This window comes from Rhineura floridana, chromosome 12, assembly GCF_030035675.1.
Source record: "Rhineura floridana isolate rRhiFlo1 chromosome 12, rRhiFlo1.hap2, whole genome shotgun sequence".
NCBI classification, from domain to species: domain Eukaryota; kingdom Metazoa; phylum Chordata; class Lepidosauria; order Squamata; family Rhineuridae; genus Rhineura; species Rhineura floridana.
This window is the reverse complement of record NC_084491.1, coordinates 8,134,355-8,150,157: the sequence shown is the minus strand read 5'-3', so window position 1 is coordinate 8,150,157 and position 15,803 is coordinate 8,134,355. Positions and strand designations below refer to the sequence as shown.

At 45.4% G+C, this 15,803-nt stretch overlaps 1 protein-coding gene across 2 annotated transcripts in view; it reads right to left on the bottom strand.

Moving 5' to 3' along the window:
• LOC133368433 (N-acetylglucosamine-6-sulfatase-like) overlaps positions 1-15,803 on the bottom strand; it is a 40,182-nt gene that overhangs the window by 23,468 nt on the left and 911 nt on the right. For both annotated transcript variants that reach the window (XM_061592674.1, XM_061592673.1), the window contains exons 2-6: positions 11,248-11,307; positions 9,995-10,198; positions 9,799-9,864; positions 5,813-5,911; positions 3,412-3,576 (exon numbers count right to left, since the gene is read on the bottom strand). In XM_061592674.1, the coding sequence (XP_061448658.1) occupies positions 3,412-3,576; positions 5,813-5,911; positions 9,799-9,864; positions 9,995-10,198; positions 11,248-11,307 (594 nt within the window). The remainder of the gene's footprint in view (positions 1-3,411; positions 3,577-5,812; positions 5,912-9,798; positions 9,865-9,994; positions 10,199-11,247; positions 11,308-15,803) is intronic.

Sequence of the window (15,803 nt, the reverse complement as noted above, 5' to 3'; positions counted from 1 at the left end):
AGGAGGAGGATCATGAAAGGCTGCATTGTCAGAGCCAGGATGGCTCAATGCCAAGAACTGGAGACAGGATTCAGGCCGTGACCCCTTCATGCTGTAAGACCATCACCCTTGTTCTCAGCCCATCCAGTTGTGGCCTATACACTGTCTTTTTTTTTTATACAAAGTACAAAAAGGAAAAAATGCACAAGACAGATTTTTTTTTAGGAAAGGACATCACTGCTTCGATGATTATTTTTCCTAGACTGCTGTGTGCTGTATATGAACTTGCTTTGTATATATGCATATTGCATGATTAAGAGAAAACTAATTGTGAAGCACACACTGCGTAACAACAGTTGTTATACCCTATGACTCCTGCTTTTCCAGCCACAGTGGCCTCCCCTCCCCACAATCACCACCACAGGGCTATCTGAGGACTATCTTTCCTGCAGGGGAGGGGAGAGCCCCGTTTGTGAACTCTCCTGAACACATGGGGTCTAACAATACGGACAGGACAGGGGTGCACACACACAAGGCCCAGCACCCAGATTCCCTGGCTCTAGTTGAGACCTCACCCTTTCTCAACTGACATCACAGGGTTACTCAAGAGCCATCTTGTCTTGAGGAAGGAGAGAGCGAGAAAGGTTGCACACACCCCATACATTTAAAGCACACAACTTCCCTCTAAAAATCCAGGGAGCTGTAGTTTAAGGGTGCTGGGAATTCTAGCTCAGTGAAGGGGTAAACTACAGTTCCAAGGATTCTTTGGGGGGTTATGAGTTGTATTCAACTAAGTTTTACTCAGAGTAGGCCCACTGAAGTTAATGAACCTAAGTCAGTTGTGCCTATTAACTTCAGTGTATCTACTCTGAGGAAGACTAGCACTGAACACCATCCTGTGTGCTTTAAAATACAGTGTGGGTGTGACCTACATATACATTCTCATCAGCAACAATGGCTGCATACATACCCTACATTTAAAGCACAACAGCCCCCTGCAAAAGAATCCTGGGAACTGTAGTTTGTTAAGGGTGCTAGAAAATTGTAGTTCTGTGAGGAGTTAACTACAGTTCCCAGTATTATTTGGGGCAAGCCATGTGCTTTAAATGTATGGTGCGTACGCAGCAAGAGAAGCCTTGTTCATGCATCATTTGAACATTCAAGGGGTAAAAATGGGGGGAGGGGTGGCACACACAGAGATGCACACAGCCTATTCCCAGCATCTCTGGCTTAGCTGAGGCAGCCATTTGCTGCCTCAGGTCAACTGGCACGAGAGGGCTTCTCACAAACCATCTTGCCCTGATGGGGAGAGAGAAATCTAGCTTTCAAAAGTTCTTCCCCCCAACCCACCCCCAGTAGCTTGTCTTTACAGTATTATTATATAGTTTTAATTGATGATTACAGGTTTAAATATTTTTATGTAAACATTTTGTGAGCTTTGCATGAAAAGCAATGTATAAATACCTTAAATAAAAATAAAAATATAAAACAAAGGGTCGTAAGCAACAAGAGAGGTTGAAGAAATTGCATCAATGGCCTGGCACTTTTAAAGCTTAGTCCTATTCTAATTAAACCCATTTTTGCTTTACTCGCACATACTAATTACTTATTATTTATTAGGGAGCTTCCAGACTGTCGTCGTTTTCAGCTTGGATCCAATCGCAAACCAGCAAACAGAGGTTGTGCAAGAAAAGTGCTTCTTCCTCCGCCCCAAACCAGACTGTTGTGATATGGAAAGTGACAGGGAAACACACAGAAAAGTGTAGGATAGCATTTGCTTGATGCAACGTTGTTTAACTTCCCCAGAAAAAAATAAATCAGGATGATGCTCAATAAATAGCCAACTCTGTCTAACCTCCCCACAAATTTCATATAAACAAATCAAGATGAACTCTCAATAAACAGGTTGTCTGGAAGTCACCTTAGTTAGTGGTAGTAGAGCTGGTTAAGAACAAGGCCTATCACACCTGAAGCTCTTGGCTGATGCCGTTTTCCTTTCCACACCAGGTATCAATATAAAGTCCTTGCCTTGGCAGAGCTGGCTACCCCCAAGTTATGCTGTGTGTTCTGGCTACGCATGCCACTTGGAACTGGCATGCACCTATTATGCTTTATGAAAATCCCTGCAAAAGCTGTGAACGGCCAGAATAGCAGAAAGTTAGCATGACGTTACTTCATTTATATTCTGTCCTGAAGACTTAAGGCAGGTCACAAGAGCAAGCCCCCACCCTGACAAGAACAGAACCATAACATTTACTTGAAATGTCTCCGCCCTTTCCCAATTTAATCTTAAGCGTCAAAGGCCTTACAAACATTTTCAAAAAGGTCCTCAGGCTTGGACTATGAAGAGTCTACAATGGAATGGAGCTCCATAATTTTTTGGAGGGGGGGGGAGATAGAGAGAGACTGAAAGTGTCTCTCTTCCCTTTTTCAATGACTGAGCCAGAAGATATTGTCAAAAGGGCTTTCTTGGAGGACCTTAAAAACTGTAAAGAGATACAGTGTAAGAGAAAGGTGCTGTATCCAATGTAGTGCTAAAAGTCACTTAGCAGTATACTTGTTCCCAGGGCTGGCAGCAAACTACAGGGGCTCTCGGCAGTGGTGATACTATGGCTCTGTAGAAAGTTGCGTGGCCAGCTCACACCAGCGGCAGAGGGAGGGGAGGTGCCTCGGAGGGTGGCTAACACTCTATGATCCATGTCAGCATTGGGTCGCAGAACGCATGCTCCATGACCTCATGCTGGTGTAGATTGTGTGGTGGGAGCTACACTCGCCCAGCCCTAGCAGCAGCGGCCCCTCTCAGTGCCAGGAGCCCTCAGCAAGTGCCCAATCTGGCCACCTGCTTGCACTGGGCCTGCTTGTTACACTGGCTAAATGTTTTGTGCCACCAGAACACTGTTGCACAAGAGAAAATGTAATCAGGTGCAATCTGTTGTGCAAAATGTTCCATGAGCAACAACTATTGCAACTGTTGCGCTTGATTCCTCTGTTGCACAACATTAAGAACATAAGAACATAAGAAGAGCCTGCTGGATCAGGCCAGTGGCCCATCTAGTCCAGCATCCTGTTCTCACAGTAGCCAACCAGGTGCCTGGGGGAAGCCCGCAAGCAGGACCCGAGTGCAAGAACACTCTCCCCTCCTGAGGCTTCCGGCAACTGGTTTTCAGAAGCATGCTGCCTCTCACTAGGGTGGCAGAGCACAGCCATCATGGCTAGTAGCGATTGATAGCCCTGTCCTCCATGAATTTGTCTAATCTCACCTGCCTGCTAGAGCAAGAGTCTTTACGCTAGTGGACAGAGAATGTTGGATACTGATCGGGGTCTCTAAAGCATGGACTACAGGAAGCTGTCTTAGCATGTGCGTCCAGACTGAGAAAAAATGCCCATAAGTCATTGAAGCACGTGGCCCACACCAGATGTTCTGGCACTCACCTTCCCATGGACATTGAAGCTTCCATCGCACGGTGCTTTGATGGAGCTGTAAGCCGACTTGTAGTGGGGGGCTGCAGTCCATGGGGAGTGAGCAGCAGGCGGAGCCAAAACCATGAGGAATGGAGGGCGGGAAAGCTGGGTCAGGAACTGCAGGCTCCGGTTGGTCTGCAGCAGGGAAGTGAGGGGGGTGGACAGAGAAAGAGACACCGACAGAGAAGATGGACAATGACTCGAGGAACAGTAATATGGGATGGGGAGGAGGGGGAGAGCATAGTGGCGGGGGGAACACAGGAGAGGCAAAGTGTTTTTCAGGATGGGGGTGTGAGACTTGTCCCACATATTTCTGAAAGAGAAATGGCGGCATATTTCACATTAACGTGCATTTCCTTCGAAGAAGTCCTGTCTGCAGGGAACCCGTATCTCACCAGGTACTTGTTGGGACTGACTCCGATTAGCCTTCACCAGCACAGCCAGTGGGATTGTGGGAGTTGTAGTCCAGCAACAGCTGGAGGGCCACAGGTTCCCCTGCCCTGTCCTATTGATTTTGATGGGGGTAACTTTCAAAGTAAGCATGCGCAGGATGTTGTATGTCCAGTTTATGTTTCAGTTTATGCATAATCTATCTATCTTGTTTCCGGGTGATGTCAGAAGTGTGTGCTTTCCCGACTTGTGAATAATAACAGAAAAACTGTTTCATTCACCCTGTAAAAATGCACACATTGACAGGCTTACCACCTCTTTCCCCCCCAAATTCTTTCATCATTGCATTGCAGGCAGAATGCTTCTGTTTTATCCTCTACATCTAAATCAGGGGTGGGGAAACTTTCTCAGCCCAAGAGCTGCATTCCCTTCTGGGGGCCACTTGCCGGTGGCGGGCAAGGCCAGTGGCAAGAGCAAGTGAAGCAGTGAATAGAAGTTTTGCCTTTCTAAAATACGCTGGTTTCTACACACACTCCCCTCTCCATCCTCCATTCAGGCAAACAAGAGTAATGATAAGAGTTGAAGGACGCATCCCAGCCAGGCAAAAACACTCAAGGGGTGTGTGAAGCAAGGCTGGCGAGAGGTGTGGCTTGCGGCAGTGGTTCCTAAACTCCACCCCCCCATGGACCACTTGAAAATTGCCAAGGGTCTTGATAGACCACTGAATGATTTTTCTGCCTGTTAATACAATTGTCATGCCCTGTGCTAAATGCTGTATTATTTTTCATCTTTTTTATTGCTTCTTTTATTTCTAATATACGATACTTCATTGTATTACAATTTGAATTGTAAAACCATGTAAGTAACAAAAGCAGCAATGAAAATACAATTAAAAACCAATACGGACATTTAATGCGATGGGTGTGCCATCTCCCATCTTCAACCACAAATCCACAGGCATGCCGTGGACCACCTGAATGAATCTCACGGACCACAGTTTGGGATCCCCTGGCGTAGGGGAAAAAGTGTGGCCTGTGGAGAGTCAAGGGGCAGACAGAAAGGCCTGGAGGGCTGCATTTAGACGCCAGGCCTGAGGTTCCCCACCTCTGCCCTAAATGCACCTCTTCCCTGCCATTCTCCATCTGCTACAAAAACTGACTTGTTCACAGACTTGGGTGAACAGTTGCGGCAACAGAGAAATGCAGGCTGTGGTGTGAGCCTCTTAATTTGCTTGGAAAAGCTCCTCCTCCAAAACCAGAGAGCGAGGAAGTGAAGGGGAGGGGCTGCTTTAGATCCTCCCCCACAAAAGGAAAGGAGGCTGCAAGGGAAGTGATGAATATTATTGACAAATGGTGATTGTAGTGGCACCGACCCTTTGGAATTCTGTCCCATTAAATATTAGACAAGCGCCACCTGTTACCTTTTTGGTGCCTACTGAAGACTTTCCTCTTTCAACAAGCCTTTTAAGTAGAGACTTTATCCCAGTCTGCATCTGTGTTGGAATTGCTTTTTAATATGTTTTATAAGCTTTTTTTAGAAAAGATTTTTGTTTTAATATGTTTTTTAAAATGTTTTGTTTTAATATATTTTAAAGTCTGTTTTTAAGATGTTTTAGAGTACTTTTGCATTTTGTTTGCCATCCTGGGCTCCTACTGGGAGTAAGGGCAGGATATAAATTTAATAAATAATAACAATAAATAATAATGTCAGTGGCTTGGAAGGGAATCTGCTGGCTGTCCCTCCAGGTCAGACATTCTCTTCCCAGACAAAAATGAGCCAATGGAAAACTGCTCTCTCTTTATACTAACTGATGACACCAAAGAAATGACATTCTGAGTATGTACAAAGGGACTTTCCTTCAAGTGGTTTAGCCACTTGATCCCAGGGGGACTGGCCTCCCTCTCTTCCTGGTACAGCAGCGGTGGTGAAGCCTTAAGCCAGAGTGGGAAGCCAGGAAGGCAGGCAACGTGGAGGGACTCACAATGAGGTCAGTCAGATAGTCTTCTTCATAACGGTCTCTGTGCGTCTCCTCATGTCCGTTGGCGGAAAGAGTGTAGTTATAATACTTGGAATTCCCCACCTATGAGAGGGAAAAGGCACAAAAGGTATGAGCAACAAGGCTTTGTTCGAGTCTAGTCACAAAAATCTCAGCCCTGGAGATGGTTTTGAATGCCAAACCTCAGTCCTGGGCCACACTACAATGAGGTACAAGGCAGCCCTGGAGATTCTGGTGCTTACGGCAGAATTACAAATGACACCCCCCTTAAAAATAAATACAGGAATACCCCGCATTAATGTACACAATGGGTCCAGAGCGAGTATGTAAACAGAAAATGTACTTAAAGTGAAGCGCTACCTTTTTTCACTTATCGATGCATATACTGCACTGCAATCGTCATATATGGGCATAACGGATGTAAATAACGCATTTATAAATAAAATAAACACAGTAGGCCTTATTTTAAGAAAAAGTTCATAGTTGGAAACTGATCGGGCGGTGGCGTCATGACATTGTCTGTTCTTGCGAAGCGAGCGTACATAAACGGGAATGGTGCTACTGTAAATATGTCCATACTCGCGAGTGTCCGTAAAGTGAAGGTCCATATAGCGGGGTATTCCTGTAAATAAGGGACCATACCTCAATGATATAGCACATGCTTTATATGCTGAAGGTTCCAGGTTCAATCCCCAGCATCTCTAGTTAAAAAGATGGTGAACACCTTTGCCTGGAACACTGGAGAGCTGCAGCCAGAGTACTGGCTTAGGCCACATCTACACAATAAATTTTAGGCACAATGACGATGCTTTAAACAGTAAGGGCTTCCACTAAAGAATCCCAGGAATGGTAGTTTGTTAAGGGGGCTGATCACTGTTACAAGACCATTACATTCCTCTCAGAGCTACAATTCCCAAAGTTCCCCCAGAAGAGAAAACTATTGTTAAGCCACTCTGGGAATTGTAGGTCTTTGAGGGGAATGTGGGGGAGGGTCTCCTAATAATTCTGACCACCCTTCACAAACTACAGTGCCCAGGAAATTGCCCAGAAAATTGGGCTGAAATTAATAAAATGACATTCAATGAAGACAAATGCAGGATTCTGCATTTAGGCCACAAAACCAAAATGCACGGGTAAAGGATGGGAAATACCCGGCTTAGCAGTAGTGCGTGTGAGAAGGACCTTGGAATTGTAGTGGATCGCAAGTTGAACATGACCCAGCAGGGTGATGCTGCGGCAAAAAAGGCAAACACGGTTTTGGGCTGCATAAACAGAGCTATAGTTTCCAGGTCGAGGGAAGTAATAGTCCCACTATATTCTGCATTAGTCAGGCCTTATCTGGAATACTGTGTTCAGTTCTGGGCGCCTCATTTTAAGAAAGATATAGACAAGTTAGAGCGGGTTCAGAAGAGGGCGACGAGGATGATAGCCGGTATGGAGAACAAGTCTTATGAGGAAAGGTTGAAGGAACTTGGCATGTTCAGTCTGGTGAAGAGAAGGCTGAGGGGTGACATGATTACACTCTTTAAGTACCTGAAGGGCTGTCACATAGAGGAGGGTACAGATTTGTTCTCTGCTGCCCCAGAGGGTAGGACTAGGTCTAATGGTTTTAAGTTGCAGGAGCGTAGATTCAGATTGGACATTAGAAGGAACTTCTTGACAGTAAGGGCAGTTCGGCAATGGAACCGACTGTCTAGGGAGGTGGTGGGATCCCCTTCGCTGGATGTCTTCAAGCAGAGGCTGGACAGCTATCTGCGGGAGATGCTCTAGCTGTGGATTTCCTGCTGTGAGCAGGGGGTTGGACTTGATGGCCTACAAGGCCCCTTCCAACTCTATGATTCTTTGGGGGAAGCCTTGGCTGTTTAAAATGGTATGATACTGCTTCAAATGTATAGTACATATGTGGCCCTAAATAAACCAATAGTTTAGTAGGAAAAGGCAGCTTCTGATATTTATTATCCTACCTACCAAGTCTATCTTCTAATGCTTGCCCACCCCATCCCTATAGCCTCAACATTACAGTATAAGTTGCCACACTGGGCTCCTTCTGGGAGGAAGGACAGGATATAAATTTAATAAATACTATAAATAAGTCTAGCTTTGTTGTTTTTTCTTCCATTCACAAGGAAAATAGGGAGGTTCCAAGTTTATTTATTAATAATAAACATTAAGCTTTTATTTCCTTCAACACCTCCTCTGGCCCTTTCCCTTCAGAGGAGGGAGGCCTTCCTTCACTCCCACACCACCACTCTTGAACTTCTCTGTCTTCCCAGCCACCCTTACTCAGCACGCAAGGAGTTGCTGGTGCCAGCATCAGTTCAACGAAAAGACCACAGCTAGTGAGCAGAATAGACAAGCAAGTAGGCTCTGGGCACCCTGTGACACTGAGGTCCCTCTGAAAGTAGACCAAGGCTCACTGGTGGGTCCCCGCCCACTGTTCCAAGGAACAGTGGTCTACAGTGACTAGCAATAAAAAAAGAGAGAGAGACAGGCTCTGGTGCTATGTGTATTATTTATTTGAATGCTCTACATGTTTCGGAGAATATTTCTCCCTCCTCAGGAGATGTGGAGCAATATATTCCCTTCGCTCTGTCCAAACAATAAAAATCTTTTCCTAAAGCCTTACACTGAACACAATTCTAAAAGCTGATGCTTTGGATACAGCAAAAGAAATATACAGCTCCACCGCTCCTGAGGAAGGAGATATATTCTCCAAAATTCATAGAGCACTGAAATAAATCATATACATAGTACCAGAGCCTGTCTCTCATTTTTTGATCACCACATGGAGCTTTTCCCCCTCTTTGTTTCTGCTACAGTGACCGGCAGCAGCTCTCCAGGATTTCAGACAGGGTTCTTCCCAGCCCTATCTGGAGACACCAGGAATTGAACCTGGGACCTTCTGCATACAAAGCAGATGCTCAACCACTATTATTTTAGTATTATTATTCATTGCATTTTTACTGAATATGCTACCCTTCCTCCCAAAGGAGCCCAGGGAAGCAAACATACAAAAACAAATTCAATAAGAAAAACATACTAAAAACAGTTAAAAACATTCCAAAACAATTAAAAACATTCTAGAACACCGTTAAAAATATTATTTCATCAATGATCTTTGTATTGCCAGGACAGTCCTTCATTAGCCATCAAATGACTGGGTAAACAGGAATGTTTTCAACTTTCTCCTGAAAGTCAGTAGTGACGGAGACACAGACACCTCACTGGGGAGGGCATTCCACAGACAGGGAGCCACCACTGAAAAGGCCCTGTCACAGGTTGGCACCAATCAGGCAGCACTCGGTGATGGCACCACCACCAAGTCCTTGCCTGTCGATCATAGCGTCCAAGATGGTTGATACCGGGGAAGGTGCCCGTTTTGATACTTGGGTTCCAAGACATTCAGGGCTCTACATGCTAGTGCTATCAGCTTGAACTGGGCCTGGTAGCTCCCTGGCAGCCAGTGCTGCACTTTCAAGACTGGTGACACACAGTCCCATCTGGCTGTTCCATTTACCAGCCTAGCAGCTGCATTCCACACTTGCTGCAGCCTCTGGACAGGGCAAGGACAGCCCCACATACAGTGCATTACAACAGTCTAGATGGGAAGTCACCACAGAACGGGCAACTGAGGCCAGGCTGTCCCAGTCCAGGAATGCCCGTAGCTGGTGAATCAGCCTCAGCTACTCATAAGCACTCCTAGCCATAGAATTCACTTGTGACTCTAGTGACAAGTTGGAATCTAGAGCCCTGTGAGGTAGGCTCAGCAAGCTTTTCTCTCTCAACTAAGGCCACTTAGCAAACTTCAGGTCTGTGTTCAGATGTGAAGTTTGCTAAGTGGCCTTTGTTCTGTGTTCAGATTTGAACCTAGATTGTTCACACCATGGTTCAGCACTCTATCCCATAGACCTTGCTGGATCACCTTGTCCATCATGAACTCAGGAGAGAGGGGAAGGGTGTCACCTACTCACCAGGCCTAGCCAGTAGGTCCAGCCCAGGGGGATATGCAGAACACCTCCTGCTTTGGGGTCTCCATACTGTAAAAAAGGAGAATTGCCAGTTCATATACAACAGGAATACACACCTGCAGTTTTCAGAGCAGGGAGATGCCAGTTACCTGCTTATAATATTTGGGCAGTAGCAGCATTTGTCTGCAGAGGGCTTTACCTGGTTGAGATATTTGCCAGCATAGAAGGTCTGGTAGCCTTGCTTCTGGAGATAAACCGGGAAGGTGAAAGGCTCCTGAAACTTCTGCCAGACCGGGCTACTGCAGTTGCCATCCAAGGAATTGTTTCTCACCAGGTGGTTGTGAGGGTAACAGCCGGTCAGGATGCTGCTGCGGCTGGGGCAACACAGTGGAGTCACTGTAAACTGAAAGGTGGCATGTCAATTCACCATAGCAGTTTCTGCCCTCCCAATTAGTACACTCTGGGGACTGACCCAAGCATCTCCCCAGACCCCCAACATGGGTGCCAAGAGCATCCAAACCGATGTCAATTGAAGCATCTTCTCTACAAGGAAGGGCTAAAGCTTTAAGGGGGGGAAATGAACCAGACATAAGCTAGAAGTTTATAAAATTATAAACCACATGAATAGAGAAGGAAGAGGCACATTCTCCCCCACACCCTGATTCAGGACTGAGAAAAGGAAGAACAGCTTAACAACAATGTGTAACATGCAGCACAATCCTTTGCATTTTTCCTACTCTCAGGTAAGTGCACCTAGGATTGCAGCCTTACTTATGGAATCCAGTGTTGCAATGACATCACTAATTTGAAAAACTAGTTTAGAGGACTTCTGAAAAAATGGATCAGGTCTATCAATAGCTTATCATGGAATCATGATTAGAGACAGTATACTTCAGTGCTGGCCAAAAAAAAAACCAGGAAAAGGCTTAACTTTCATGCTATGCTTGTGCGCCTCCCAGAGATATATGGCTCGAAGGCTGCTGGGGGAAAAAGACTAAATGGCTTTTGGTACGCTCCAGCAAGGCGATCTGTTTTTCCATGCAAACTGCGGAAGGGACTTGATTGCACTGGACCTTTTTCTACTGTTGTAGGTCCCAGGCTATGGTCTGAAGGCACCTGAGGCCACCACCTTGCTGAAGCTAAGCAGGTCTGGGTCTGGTCAGTGCCTGGATGGGAAACCAACTGGGAACTATATGTATACCACCTTGGGTTCCGTGGTGAAAGAAAGGCGGGGTATAAATGTAACAAATAAATAAATAATACGGTTTGGTTTTTCTTTTACCTAGAGGTCATGGTGAAACAGAACCCAGAGATGTCTTCTCCTATCACCACCCCAGCAATCTCAATGCTGGCTGTAAAACTCAGGCTCTAATTCTGTAATATGCATTCCACTCCCACCACCTGGTTTCAACTTCCCAGAGCAATCTTCAGCAGCATTATCCAGAAACTTACTGCATTTGCAAAGGTGGCACCTGACTGACCAATCAGTGATGTTGTCTTCTTCATGGGGGTCTGAAAGTTGAAACAAACAGTCACATCTGGACCATGGTCTTGAAAACAACCCTGCAAAAACTTAACAGCCCAGCTACCAACATGCACTTGCATTAGTCATCTGCAGAAGCACCATTTTGGGCAGGAGTTAGGAATCTGTGGCTTTCCAGATGTCACTGAACTATAACTCCAGCCATCCCTGACCACTGGTCATGCTGGATGCAGCTGACAGGAGCTGGGATCCAACAAGCTCTAGGGTCACAGGTTCCCTATCACTGATATAGAAGACAGGGAGGGGGGTAGGAATGACCTTCCAGAATCCATCTTTCATAGCATATGATTACTCTTCTGCCTTTGGGCTTATCTTTTATTATAAAAAATGCACAAAAAGTTCTTAAAATAAAGATCAGAGCATTTTGGAGGGGTTTTTTTTTTGGCAATTTAATCTTGAAAGCAACCCTTTGAGCCTGTGCCTTAACACAGGCACACATTCCACCCCTAAAATATCTTTGTCCCTCCCTCATCAGAAACGCAAAATGGCATCTTTTGTCAATTGTGCCATAATGATAGCCTAACATATAGGTCTTGAACCGGGAGGTCACTACCTACAGCCACCTTTGGCTTTTGGTTTTGTTCTTAAGAGAAGAGAGCAGCTGAAAGAAGAAAATGGAGGTTTATTATAACCCTGCCTTACTCTGTCTCAACCTTTGCCAACTTGGTGCCCTCCTGATGTTGCTGGACTACAATTCCCATCAGCCCCAGTCAGCATGGGTGTCATTGGTTAATCTCTCAGGTCTAAACGATATGTTACGTTAGCTACATAGTTTGCTTTTAAGCGTATCGTTTTTAATGTTTGTTTTGAAATAAATTCCAGTGTGGAAACCCTGATCCAGACTAGGACCCTAGCATGGGGGATAGGGAAGAGTTAACATTTACTGCCTACTGTAGTCCCAATCCAGACAAGCCCTGCAATTTGCACTGCGGGGGGGGGACTCACATTCACTTCAATAGAAGCTTCTTCCTTATGCAAAGTGCAGGCATGGACCCGATTCAGATTGAAAAAATAACAGAGGGCCAATGATTAAAATCCCCCAAAATGTCCTGATTCAGAGTGGGCTTCTGCACTGGCAATTTGTGTTTTAAAAAATCAAATCAAATCCTGTACTTAAAAGGTACAGCTATGTGGCAAACTTAAGACAGAGAAAAGTTTTGGTTGTTTAGCATTTTTCCTGTACGAAAAACATGTGGAATTCGGAAAGGGCCACAGCAGTAAACATCTGCTTTGCATGCAGAAGAGCCTAGGTTCAATCTGCGGCATCTCCAGATAGGGTTGAGAATGTCCCTTGTCTGAAACCCTGGAGAGCCACTGCCAGTCAGTGTAGACAATACTGAGCTAGATCGACCAATGGTCTGACTCAGTATAAGATAGCTGTCTCTATTCAACCCAAAGCAATTCAACTTTAGCTGGTGCCTGGTGCAAGTTCACACAACAAACATCAGTCAATCTTTCCATACATTCTTAAGGGTTGCTAAGGTGATGCCATCTGGCTTCTTATGCCACCTGGCCTTTGCTTGCTCATGCCACCCAGAATTATTTAAAACGTTCAAAAAAAGACAGGAATCTGTTCAGGAGGTTAGCAGTAGTCTGAGGTTTGAAAGATGTTGTCTTTACTTTTTGCTCTAAAACTATGGAAATATTTTGTCAAACCTAAAAGCTATCAGACGGTTAAATTACACACTGTTTGGTCATTCATTTTAAGAACTTCTGTAGAAACTGAGGCACCAAAAGGGGTGTCGGAAAGCTCAACCTCAACAACAAAGCTCAGCTTTTATAGGCCCAAGACCCTCCTCCTGTTGCATCACTTCCTGTATGCTTGAGAGCTGTCAAGTCACCAGCATTTTAGGGTGTATGTGTTTCCACAAGTATCTCCAAGACAGAGAAGGAACCAAAATGTTCTGTGAGTGGGAGTATGACAGGAAGCAGCAATTCAGCTAGGGAATATCAGCAGAGAAACAAAACCCTGAGGCAGCAGACATTTTGAGGTCAGTTCTGATACACATGGCAACCTATGATGTGGCATCCTTGCAGCAAATATCACAATGGACATCTGTTTCAGACTTTTACTTGCTCACACTCCACAGTGTTTTGGACCAGGCAATCCAACTAAATTCCCTCATTCAAACAGCCACACGTGATCTGGAAGCGTATAGAGAACTTGGACCTGCTCACATGACTGGCTTCTTGCACACGCCACACTTCTTGAGCATGCCACCTGACATGACAATAGTTCTCTTCTTGGGCCAGGAGCAGCAACACACAGACCGACCCCACTTGATATTTTCGGGATTCACACTGAACCAGCTACAGAGGAAATTGTGTTATATTGACTCAGACCAATGGTCCATCAGGTTCAGTACTGTCTACACTGACTGGCAGTGGCTCTCCAGGTTTTTAGGCAGGAGTCTCTCTGGGCCCTACCTAGAGATGCCGGGGGTTGAACCTTGGACCTTCTTCATGCAAAGCAGACGCTCTACCACTGATCTACAGACCTCCTTCAGATGATTAAGAACTTAGGAACCCGCCTTATACTGCGTCAGACCATTGCTCCATCTACCTTAGTATTGTCTACACTGACTTGGAAGCGGCTCTCTGCGATTCCAAGCTGGGGTTTCTCCCAATCCTACCTGGAGATGCTGGGGGTTGAACCCTGGACCTTCTACATAAAAGGCAGATGCCCTGCCACTGAGCTATGGCCCTTCCACCAAAACTAACATTTTAGGTAACTTGGCCAGAGAGCTGTTTATAAGGCCAGCCCTACTATTAGGAAGGGTGATGCTGCTGTCTCACGTGGTAAGTGCAGGGGGGGCAACAGCAGCTCCTTCCCCCCACCCCCCTAGATTTGCTTACTCAGTGCCCACTAAGCTAGCCTGCTGCCTAGAGATGCGAAGGCCTGGGGAAAATTGGGGACAGGGGAGCAGTTTTTCAGGGGGGCAGTTTCTGGGCCTTCACATCTCTATTGCTGCCCAGGGATGGTGGAAGATGTTGTCATATGGTTCCAATAGGGTTCAGTTGCCAGTCCTGTTGGATTCTGCACGTGGAACAAAGGGCTGGAGGGGCTTATCCTTCACCACAGGCAGCAAAGGGCTAGGCCCTGTTCTGAACAACAGTGTCCAAGTCCCATAATTCCCTGCTTCCGAACCAGTAAATACCACAGAGGGCTGCTATCACGAGGAAAGAAACTGGAAGGTGTGCTGTGCATGCACATCTCAGGACACAGCCCTTTGGATCAGGACTCTTCTGCTACAACAAGAGCTAGTTGAAACAAGGAAGGCTGCATGGAAATCCTAGGCAGTCACTTGGGCGTAAAGTTAACTCAGTGGGACTTACTTCTGAGTAAAAGATGCACAGGGTTCAGGCTATAGCCTAATATAAAAGCCCCACTAAAATAAATAAGGGCAAGTCCATATATATAGCTTTGCAGCCCTGTGGCCCCTTAGTGGCTAGCTGATTAGACTTTAGCAACATTATTTATCATTTTGCAACAGAACGATCAGCATCTATCTGCAACATCAGGCAAAAGCCTTTATACAATCATGGCAGTTTAATTTCTTTGAAAACATATCTTCCTGTATAGTTTAGGTCCCATTTACACTATACATTTAAAGGACTATGATACCACTTTAAACAGTCATGACTTTACCCAAAGAATCCTGGGAGCTGTAGTTTGTTAAGAATGCTGAGTTGTTAGGAGACCCAGATCCTTTCACAGACCTACAATTTCCAGAGTTCCCTGGGAAAGAGGGATTGATTGTCAAACCACTCTAGGAATTGTAGCTCTGCGAGGGGAATATGAGTCTCCTAACGGTGCTCAACACCTTTCACAAACTACACTTGGGGGAAAGCCATGACTGTTTAAAAGTGATAAGATAGCACTTTAAATGTATAGTGCCAATGGGGCTTTTGTGCAGAGGAAAAAGCACTGTGCACACGCTACATGTCTGGTTTTATATTATGATGATGATGATGCCAGCTATCCCACTGCTGAGCCCTGGCATTCAAGACAGGCTGCGGGGTGGCTGAGCTGTCATACATGAAGCTCGGAACCACACCCCATATTTCTTTTGCCGCATGGGGCCGAGGTCACAAAACAATATTACTAACTCACTACTACCAACAACTTTTAAATTTAGTTTTATTTATTTCCCCAATTTATATACTGCTTAATTTCAATGGTTGTTATTCAACACAGTCCTACTTAGAGCAGACTCATTGATGCTAACAGACGTGATTAAGGCTGCAATCCAACACATGTCTATTCAAAAGTAAGGTCCACTAGGTTCAATGGGACTTACTCCCAGGTATGTGTATACTGGATTGCAGCTTATCTTAGCTCATTAATTTCAGTGGGTCTACTCTGGGGATGGAAAGATCTGTTCATGTTGTTTCTCCCTGGTTCTTGCTTTTCCAGTCTTAAATTTAGTTCTCCACATTTCTGCAGCAAAAAAAAAATCCTCAT